General features: G+C 45.6%; 1 protein-coding gene across 3 annotated transcripts; it reads right to left on the reverse strand.

The window, feature by feature from the left end:
• Positions 1 to 4,083: 4,083 nt before the first annotated feature.
• TBXT (T-box transcription factor T) lies at positions 4,084 to 10,304 on the reverse strand. 3 transcript variants are annotated; one of them, XM_058802384.1, is made up of 8 exons: positions 10,099 to 10,304; positions 9,722 to 9,986; positions 9,096 to 9,230; positions 8,285 to 8,346; positions 8,128 to 8,189; positions 7,029 to 7,202; positions 5,661 to 5,790; positions 4,084 to 4,351 (listed from the first exon to the last, which is right to left on the reverse strand). In XM_058802384.1, the coding sequence occupies exons 1-8, from the start codon at positions 10,302 to 10,304 to the stop codon at positions 4,084 to 4,086; spliced, it is 1,302 nt and encodes a 433-aa protein (XP_058658367.1). The 3 variants fall into 3 exon arrangements, with proteins under 3 accessions (XP_058658367.1, XP_058658366.1, XP_058658368.1); XM_058802383.1 differs by having other exon boundaries at positions 7,029 to 7,205; XM_058802385.1 differs by lacking the exon at positions 7,029 to 7,202.
• Positions 10,305 to 10,621: the final 317 nt, after the last annotated feature.

Raw genomic sequence — 10,621 nt, forward strand, 5'->3', positions numbered from 1 at the left:
CTGCTGTAGCCAGCCATACAATCTTCAGCTGTAAACCCCACAGTGTCTTCCAGATCCTAGACATCACAGCAGCGTGTACAGTGGGAGAGCCTGAGTTTGGATTATCTTCTCAAAGGATTTTTGACATTGCCAAAAATAACTGTGTCTGTAAGGTGCTATTAGACATTATGAGAAATACTGGAACTGCACCACACATCACTCAGACTGACTCCCTCATTTTCTTTACCTCAGTTGCCAAAGGCACAGACATCCAGGAGCAGCTAAAGCCAGAACCTCTAAAGGAGAAATTATATTCTGCGCAGATACAAACCTCTGGAATGAGACACTTCATGGTTTAAAAAAAAAAATGCATGTTTCTGCTTCCATCTTCTTTACACCTGTCCTTGGGGAGTTTAATTTTTTTTACTTTTGATTTCTATTACTTTTTATTTTATTTATATTTGCATGAGTGATGCAGTGCCTTAACGTGTATTACCTCAACTCATAAATCAAATTGATATCTATGGAGGAAGAGTCAGGCTGGAGAGAAGCATGGGAATACCAAATCTCACATTTTATTCCTGCTTGGAGCTTAGTATTGACATGGCTTTTGGAAACAAAGCAAGACTTTTCTGCACAACTGGGATGAGGGTTTTACAAAGATTTTTTTATACCCAGCAATTATTTGTTACCCAGAAGAAAATCACAATAAAAAGCATTAATCCACTGAGATGGCAAACAGTAGAAGTTTCCTAAGAGTTCTGAGCATTTGGTGACAGCTTCGTTCCTGGGCATTTGGACCACTCCCAGCCTCACAGCAGTCTGTAGCCACAGTGTTTGTCTGGTGTGCAGCAGTCAGGAGTGGTGAGGAGCCCTGATGGAGCTGGTACAAGGAACGGCACAGCCACGCTCACAGGTAGGGGCTGTTTGAGGTGAGCCATCTCACACCAGCCTTCCTCAGCATCTGGAAATGTCACCACATCAGTGCCTCCACCAGCAGCCTCAGAACTGCACCAGGCAGCAGCTGAAGGAGCACAGCACAGCACTGCTGCCCTGAGCCCACAGGTGAGAAAAGTTTCTCCAGATGCATCACATGAAGTTCATTTTTCAAGTGTGTAGACATAGATATTGAAATGCCCCATCTGCTTTAAAGTGACTTAAAAATTGCACTCAGTGAAAGGTTTTGGTTCCCTTCAAAGTATGGGAGGGGGAAAAAAAAATCTCACACCAGAAAAAGCCAGCTAGGTAAGATCCATCTGATATCAGCATTTAGCAAGGCTGAGCTCTTCCACTTCACAGCCGAGAGGCCTTAGCTGCAGGCAGCTCAGTTCAGGGCCATAGGTTATTCCTGTAATAAGTAGCCTCAACTATTTTTGTTCACATGGACATGGAATCACTTCTGCAGTACAAGGTCTGCAAGAACCAAGAACCTGAGAAACCACTGGGGCCTGTGCTGGGCAGCAGCTGCGGGCTGTCCTCCACACAAGCGGCCTCTGTGGGGGAAAGAGATCCACAGTGGGCTGCCGGCCCAGGGACAGGCTCCAGCCCTAGGCCTAGCACCTCCCTCCTGCCTCATGTATCCCCTTCCCTGCACAGGCTGCCCAGGGAAATGGTGGAGTCAGCATCCCTGGAGGTGTTGAAAAGACATGTGAGACTGAGAGACATGGTAGAGTGATGGACTTTGCTGTGCTGGGTTAAGGGTTGGACTCTGACCTTAAAGGTCATTTCCAAACAAAATTATTCTATGGCAGATTGATCATGCTCTTCCCCTGACATGTCTGCTTTGAGGGCACAGCTCTGGGGCAAGGGATAAAGCTGGCTTCCCCCAGGTCAGCTCTCAGAAGTGGCATGTGGGTGCTCAGCTGCACACAGAGCCAGGGCAGTGCTGATCAGACTCCTGAAATAGCTGAAAGGACCAGGCAGCAGCTTGGCATTTGTAGCTGGGGGAAGGGACTCAGAAACACTCTTGAAAATCTGGTTATCAAGGTCTAACACAGCAGGTGCCAGCCTTGCATCCAGCCCCAGCTAGAAACTGGTCACTGAGGGAAAAGAGCTTCCACCCAGCAACAAATGCAGCAACCACCTGAAGAGCAGTCAGTCAAGGATTTACCAAAACAAGCGAGAAACCCATGGGGGTGGAGAAAGCAGGGGATGAGAACTGTTTGAACTTTCGCCCACAGACAGAAGGTGACGTGCAGCAGGAATCATTTGTGAAACCACTCAGTGGAAGGTTGGCACACTGTAGGTTCAATATGGCTGATATGCTTTTGTTTCACCCTTCCCACCACCCCCACAAACTGAAAATCAAGCATGGAGTTTTTCTTAAGAATCTTTACTTTTTTGTTTTTTAACTTAAATTATACTTCCAAAATACAAGTATAAAACCTCACAATGAAAGATGCTAATTTCTACAAAATAGTCTAAATAATAATGCACTTACATCATTTACACAATTTACCTTCACAATAAAATAGGAGCACTTAGATCACTATTTACATATTGACAGAGGATGTGGCTGTGCAGCCATCCACTTCTGGTGCTGTGACCTGCTGGAGTACCTCTGGGAGACTTGTCTCTGCAGGGAACAAGCCCTGCCAAAACTTTCCTAGGTGAAGGAACCTGCCCAAAGGGTACCAAACAGACCAAAATGGTGGCAAATACTTGCTTTTTCATCTTAAAGCTGCCACTGTAGCACACATAAGCACACATCGATGAGTTATTTAAGGAATTCCCTGATACAGAATTTGCTTTGCTATATTAGGCACTTCATTATACAAGTTATTTATTATGGCTTATGCAAAAGAACTCACTTTCCTCAGGATATGTATTTGCCAGATTCTGTGGGGGACAGAGACATGTCTAAGGGCACATTTTCAGCCAATGTTTTGGGTTAAGCCTGCATCATGAATTTGGATCACATTACTTCATATCAGTGACGAAGCAAGTATTTTATCAAGCCCTGTTCCTTCTAGCAAGTCAAGCAGTCAGTGTGTTTTAAATTTTAGTACATCTGCACTTTTGTGCCAAAACCTTGCCAACTACAGATCTCCCTCTTCCAGTAAGTTAACTACTTACACCCATGATGTTCTGTGTGCCATGGGGTGACACATCCCACATATGATTGTCTTAAAAGAGTACACTGTAGGTTGAGGGATTATTTACATATCTTAACATGTAGAAGATAAAGTTGTAACTTACCAAATAATAAATACAGATCAGAGTACAAGACTGAAATAAAATAAATTAGAATGATTCCCCAAGGTGTTGAATTCCTTCTCTTAAGGCCTGAGCCAAAGATGCAAAAAAAACCCCATCAAGTGATGTATTTCCAATGGTTCAAAAATGTTTTGGATAGGACTTCTAATTAGACACTGTTTGAAAAGGAGATGTTTAGTTAAGCTGGTGGGTATTTGAAACCTATATGATCAAACAGCAAAACTTACCTTCTAAAGAAGTCTTTTGGGTAAAACTTTTTAGCCCAAACATTAATACTGTTTTTATTGGGAAGAACATAGTTCTCAAAGATTGTCTCAACATTAATTCAGCAGCAAGAAAGATAAGCATACAGTTAAGAACACAACGTATTTATGAAGCAAATACGTGTTAGTGCACATGATTTTCCAAAAACTTCACTCTGCAGCTACATTTGTGCATATTTCAGAATGCTTCTAACTAGATGGTTAATAAAAATCTTCTCATGTCTATAGCTAAATTTGCCATTTAAAAACACTAACTGAAAAACAGTTAGGAGTAACTTACTTAAGAATGATGCCAAATTTCAGGTCCAAATATATCAGAACACCATGAAATTTGGAATCCAAGTAAAAATCTAAAAAATTAGGTCTATCAAACTTTAAAAAAGAAAAAAAATATCAAAAGCAGTGAATCTGCTCTCAGAATTGCACACTCACCAGGTTTGTAAACTCTACATGAAGTCAGTGATGCACAGTTCACTGTAAGAGGTATAATATTGATGCTCTGTGCAGAGCAGTACAGATGCTTTTTGGCTGCAGCTTCCTTCACGTCTCCTCTTTCTCCTCCTTGAGGATTGAGCAGCTAACACAATTTGGTGGCTAGCAGTGTCTCAGAGGAAGAGGCCTGTGTTTACATGGAAGGGGAGGTGACAGGTGTCCACGTGGGTGCCAGCCTGGCATGTGCAGAGGTGTCGTACTGGCTGTCGGGCAGGTCGGCGGGCGCCGTGCCGTCATACAGGGGCGAGGCAGAGGAGGCGGCGGGCACGGTGTGGGGCAAGGCCGAGTAGGGTCCCGGAGAGCCCCGCAGGAACTGCGAGCTCAGCCCGTTGGACATCCCGCTGGGCTGGGACACCGGCGTGATGCTGCTGCTACTCACCGACCACAGGTTGGGGTACTGGCTGGAGGAGGCAAAGGCACAGGCAAAAGCAGTTATTAGTGACTCTAGGGTCTGCTGGCAGCTCCTCAGCTCACACCACAGCCCCCAGGCCAGGTCCTTCTGCTGCAAACAGTGACACTCTCTAGGCAGTTCCCAGACACTGCGAGGCAGGAAGGACCCCCAGGCAGAATTTGTGTTCATGGCAGCCCCACAAATAAACTGAACTTCCCTATTTTCCAACAGATTAGACAACAGGGGTGGCAGAAATGCCTTCCCTGAGGTTTCACAGTTCCATTTCTACTGGTTTTACCGCCCGAACAACTCAGTGCAGAAACTGAAACTCTGGGAACTTCGCAACTTCCTGGGGATCAGATCAGAGAAAGAAGTGCTAGAAGGACCTTTTTACTCAATTAATCTATGTTCAGAACTAAAAATATGTTCAGCAATGCAGTTAACTCATACTGGGTAGTACGAGTTATATCATACTACCCAGTATGAGTTAATATCATACATATCATACATATCCTGATTAACAGTTAAGAGTCCATGTGCATGGTTCAAATGCAAAAATGCTTTCCACGAACAGAATGGTAGGTCTGAATTGCTAAAAGAGAGGTCCAAATCTTGTCCCTCAGTAGTTCATAGCAAATATTTTACCACCTTTTCTGCATCTCTTTGAATTTTCAAGTTTAGCTCTAAAGGACTAAATGCAAGCTGAATTTTTGCTAAAGGATTCCAAAGTTTAATTAAGGTAATAAGTACAAAGAGGAGGAAAGATTCTTTTTTTATGATAACAGAATATCGAAGACTTTCACCACATGTACAATCCCATGCTATGCTGGTTAGTGTGTCAATGCTTAAGTAAAGAATTACTGCCCCAACTGTGTGCTCTTTCTCCACACTACAGTTCACTGCTCCATCATTTGTAGCAGAATAAAGGTTTATGGAGATGGCTGGGAAAGCTGTAACCAGCCAAAATGGAAGGATCAAGAAAAAAACTTTTTAAACACCATTATGCATAATAGAGATGAAGCTTAAGAGAGCATCCTCAAATTCAATCTATGTTTTTCTAAGCAATTTGCAATCCTTAATTTATCAAATACTGCAGTCATAGGTATCTACATGTTTAGAACCAAAACATGAAAAAGAAAAAAATCTGTTTCTTCAAGCTGTTTTCCTTGTGGACAGTCCTTCTCAGTGCCCCACAGAGTGCTAATGGCTCATACCAATGGCCAAAATGACTTCTAATATGCTGGCGACTCTTTACCTCCTTTTTCAGCCTTTTCCTCCTAGAAAGTACCAATATAGGGCTTTGAGGGCTGGAGTCCTACCTGGAGCTGGTAGCTGTGCCAGTGCTGTGCCCCATGGGCAGCATGGCTGTGTGTGTAGTAACTCCCAGAGAAGACCAGTTGTCGTGGGACTGCAGCATGGACAGGCAGGCAGAGGAGTTGTCAGCATAGGCTGCTGGGAAAACACAATCTCTTACAAACACTAGAATCAGGCCAAATACCAATCTTGTACTCAAATACAATGAAGAGGTTTAAAAACCACCCTTCATCACTACTACTTTGAAAAAAAAAATAAAAACAAAATTACACACAGAGAAAAAAACAAAGCAAATAACCAGTTATGTCAAGCTCACACCTTTATTGGCATTGCCCTGATGTATTGTTTTGCTCCACTCATAACTGCAAAATCTTATTTCTGTGAATGGCCTATGGCCAAAAGGCGGTCTGCAAGCCAGCTGCTAATTCAGCACATGCCATTTTACACAGTCAGTGGGAAAAGGAGAGCTCTTTATTTACACTGTCACCTGGAGACCTTCCATCTCCATCCCCTACACTGGCTGTAACAGTCTGGCACAGCTGGATAACAAGGCTACCGCTGGATCACATATCCCAGTTTTGAGCCAAGCATGCCCCCTTGAAACCTGCCTTAGGCACCATCAGGAGTGACTGGAGTGTGGCTTAGACTGCTTGGCTTGTGACCCAAACTGCCTGGCCCACACAGCAGGGGCACTAGGAAGCTATAAAGGGAGTCCCATACAGCCACCCATGGTCAGAAAGAAGCTGCTGTGGTAGCTAGCTAAGGGAAGGAAGTTTTTTGCTGAGGACAAGAAAGAATACCAGAGAGGTTTGTTCTTTTATCCTATAAGTCTTGTGCAAAATTTCCAAGACTTACAAGAAAATTTCCAAAATTTACAAGAAAAGTTCACAGAGAGTTAGTTTTCCACTTCAAAATTAACTACAAGGCTACATACAAGACTGGTCAGGCTGCATCTAGAAGCCCATGTATTACTTCATAATTCAAAATAATACATATTTTTTAAATGGGAACCTTCGACATCTATAGAGCCTGAAAGCTAAAATTGTTAGCCATTCTTCTTTGCCAATTAAAAAAAAAAACAAAAAAAACAGCAAAAAACCCACTGTTAAAAATCCCCTTTTCACCCTTAAGTATCTGGTGCCTGAGATACTAAGGGTGAAAGATATTTGGCTACTTCTGAGCACACCTTTTCTAAAAGCTCTGCAGTTCACTCAGCTCCTCATTGTTTCTGCCTATGCAGCAGTGGGACATTCACAGACAGACACTCACCACAGCCCCAGGTCAGATAAGCTGCCAAAACCAGACCCCCAGTTCCAAAGGCCCTGGGAGCACGTCCTGGGCTCAGGGCCCCCTTTCCCAGAGCTCAGCCTTACCTGGGGAGCTGTTCCTGTGCGAGTAGGGGCTGGCGTAGGGCGCGGGGCGGTGGCTCCTCAGCGAGGAGTACCTGTCACAGCTGTGGGCAGGGGACAGCGAGAGCCCGGCTCCGAACTGCGCGTGGGCGCTGGCCGGGGGGCACAGAGCCCCGCCGCCAGGAATGAGCCAGCTGCCTACTGGGGGAGCGAGAGCTCGGTCAGAGGGCTGGCCAAGGCAGCCGGGCACGGAACCACAGCCACGAGACAAGTAACTGCGAGGAAACGCACGCTCGGCAAAGGAAAGTTTCAACACAGCTGAAAAATCTGGATCGTTACAACTTGGATAAATGCTCTTACAAAAGAAAATCAGACAGCAGCTTAGACAAAGTCTTGTGTCAAGCTAACTTGTTTTTTACATCACCATTTAACCACAACCACAGTAAGGAAATATTGAAATTAAACCCTCCCATATGTAGGTAGTGCGTGCTCAGTAATTGTTAGCATAGTATTCAGTTTTAAACTGATTTTGGGGGGTCTCAATCTACAGCTAAGCTCTGAAGTTTCTCAGACTGCTAAGAACTCCTCTTGAAAATTAAGTATGTTCTCTGAAGCAAAAGAATTCCTGCTGCAAATCAACTCTCCCATCCTTTTTAGGCTACATTTTGTTGTCAATTTGTTAAAACAGAAATCATTAAGACACAACTGCTTTTCAATCATCTGAAAAAACTTCTTTAAGCAAATGCCCATAATTTTCTTAGAGTAATTAAAACATGAGTACTATCCCAATAAATTTTATGAAATAAACTTTTGTCGCCATGTCCATGTGAACATTGCTGTCCTTGTACAAGAAAGCAGATGTCTTTTTGGACACAAAGGCAACTCTGCAGGATTCTGTTAAATGCTTTTGAATGCAATAAATCCTAACCACACACAGAGATTATAGTGTTTATACAAACATCAACATGCATGAACCACAACCACAGAGACTGGTAACAGTCCTCTCTCTATGAGCTAACAAGCCAGCTACCAAGCACTGGCCTCAAAGTTTAGCTTAACTTCACACAGAGTAGATGGAAGAAATCAAAGTCATGCTCATGATGCACAATGAACGGAAACATACACTGTGAATACCCAGACTGCTGGTTGTCCCCCACTTCCTCCATCATGTCTTTGTGATCACTCCTATAAAAGAAACCATGTTGTATTAGATTTTTTTGAAGACAAACTCTTAACTATCTCAAAAACAGACATTTCAGAATTAAGTTAAGAGCTCTCACCTTTCTTTTGCATCAAGAAATGCCTTTGCAAACGGATTGTATTTAATTTTTAAAGCTGTGATCTAAAAACAATAACAAATATCTTTATTCACATGTATCACCATTCATTATCACACTGATATTAGGATTTGAACTAGGAGTATCCAGTGAAGTTGGTAAAATCACACTTTATTTTTTAAGAAATAAAAGTAGGCCCATAAAAGCAACTGATGGGCATGAATTAAACAGCTCCTTAAAGGTCTTATCAAAGTATTATCAAAGCACTAGGAGTTAGTCTCTCTGTCAAATTTTGAAACACCAAATAGCCCAAGTTCATTGATCATCTAAGGAAACACCTAAGAAAGGTAGTAAATTAAATAGCTATAAAAAACTTCACATTTTAAGCCAGAGCAGATTTGACATCAAAGAAATCTCAGAAAACCTGATAATTACAACTTCATTCAACACACACATGCATTTGAGTAACAGAAAAAGGGCCGCTCCAAAAATGGTGCAGTCATTTCACTGTGTAGCTCAAAATGACCATTGTTTATTCTACCATAGTTGTTTGCCCCCAGAGAGTCTTTTCAAATTACTCCTCAATAATGAATCTGCAGTATATATTGAGACAAACAATGCTCAAAACTTTGTTCTATAGCTCATTCATAGGGCTTTTACATGCATTAATTTAATCTTTTCTATTTAGCTTCAAAAAAAGCATGGGAAGAAGTGAGAAATGCAAAAGGAGATCCATTATTTTGCTCTGTAACATGCACGCTTTGCTACTGGAACCCCGCCGGCAGTGGCAGCCTCCCTTCCCCGCTGTGCTTACCTCCTCGTTCTGGTAGGCTGTCACAGCTATAAACTGCGTTTCTGGGAAGGAATGGCTGGTGATCATCCGCTGCGGGCCACCCACTCGCACGATGTGGATCCGCGGCTCATACTTGTGCAGGGAGTTCAACATGATCTGCGAACAAACAGAGCAGGTGAGCAGCGACAGGGCGGCAGCAGATGCTGCTAGGCAAAGGGCCCTCAGGTTTTAAAGTATCCATCATTCCATCAGAGGTGGAAAAAGCAATAAGCACGAAAAAAACCTAAAAGTGAAGCTGTGAGAGAAGGAAAGGCACACTGAGGACAGACACAACTTTCTGCACAAGTTATCCTCATCCCTGTTACTTGACAAAGCACTCGAAGACTCACAAATGCATCAATGATAAGTCAGCCTTAGAAAGATTCATCTACCACACCACGGACACTAGCAAATATTCAGACCAGAAAGAGCTTTACAAAAAAGAGTAAGTGATAAAACATCAAGGCACTCATACTCGGTGGAAGGAGACGCTCCCATGAATGAATGAATGAATTGCGGGGCAAGGAGAAGCGCGACCCATCCCAACATGTTTGGTAAGGATGAAAACGAGCAGTAAGGAGAGAGCAGGTCCCGGTGCCGGCGTTTACCTGCCCGCCGCCGTTGAGCTTGTTGGTGAGTTTGACTTTGCTGAAGGAGACGGGCGCCTTCATCCAGTGCGCGCCGAAGTTGGGCGAGTCGGGGTGGATGTAGACGCAGCTGGGCGCCTGCGGCTCCGGCTTCCCGCCGGGCACCCACTCCCCGTTCACGTACTTCCAGCGGTGCCCGTCGGCCGCCACGAAGTCCAGCAGGAAAGAGTACATGGCGTTGGGGTCCAGCCCCGACACGCTCACCTTCAGCACCGGGAACATCCTCCTGCGGGGCGACACGGAGGCGCGAGGGGGGTTGTCCCGCCGCCGGGACCCCCTCGCCACCCGGGGCCGGGGCGGGGAGGCAGCGCGGGCGGCCCGGGGGGGCCGGTCCCTACCTGCCGTTCTTGGTGACGATCATCTCGTTGGTGAGCTCCTTGAAGCGCAGCCACAGCTCGCTGTCCTCCAGCGCCACGCGCAGCTCCCGCTCCGTGGGGTCGCCCTTCTCGCTGCCCGCCTGCAGCTCGCTCTCCACGGCGCTCAGCAGGTGATCCACGCGGTACTGCGGGGGCTTGCCCGCGCCCTCCGCGCCGGGGGAGCTCATCCCGGCCCCGCGCCCTCCCGCCCGCGGGGCTGCTGGCTGGCACGGCCGCAGCGGAACCGAGCCGGGCCCGGGGCGCCTCGCCGCGCCCTCAGCGCCCGGGCCGCTGTTATAGCCCGCCATAAACTCCCCCCCGGTGACATCAGCGCGCCGGCGGGGGGGCCGCGCTGATTGGCGGGCGGCGCCTTTGATGGGCGCGCGCGGCGCTGCCCATTGGCCGCCCGCGGCCATATCAGAACGGGGCCCGCAGGAGCCTGTGATGTTAATTGCGGCCCGCGGGATTAAACGCGGCTATTTTATGTAAATCTGCCCCCAAATGT

The sequence above is a fragment of the Ammospiza caudacuta genome, chromosome 3, assembly GCF_027887145.1.
Source record: "Ammospiza caudacuta isolate bAmmCau1 chromosome 3, bAmmCau1.pri, whole genome shotgun sequence".
In the NCBI taxonomy this organism is placed as follows: Eukaryota; Metazoa; Chordata; class Aves; order Passeriformes; family Passerellidae; genus Ammospiza; species Ammospiza caudacuta.

Bases quoted from the DNA above. Each gene is read 5' to 3' on its own strand.
- TBXT (XM_058802383.1), bottom strand. From the start codon at position 10,304: ATGAGCTCCCCCGGCGCGGAGGGCGCGGGCAAGCCCCCGCAGTACCGC. The intron at 9,231-9,721 runs GTAAACGCCGGC...GTTTGTTCGCAG, and splicing joins AGCTCAACGGCGGCGGGCAG to ATCATGTTGAACTCCCTGCA. The intron at 5,791-7,028 runs GTAAGGCTGAGC...TTTTCCCAGCAG, and splicing joins GCACAGGAACAGCTCCCCAG to CCTATGCTGACAACTCCTCT.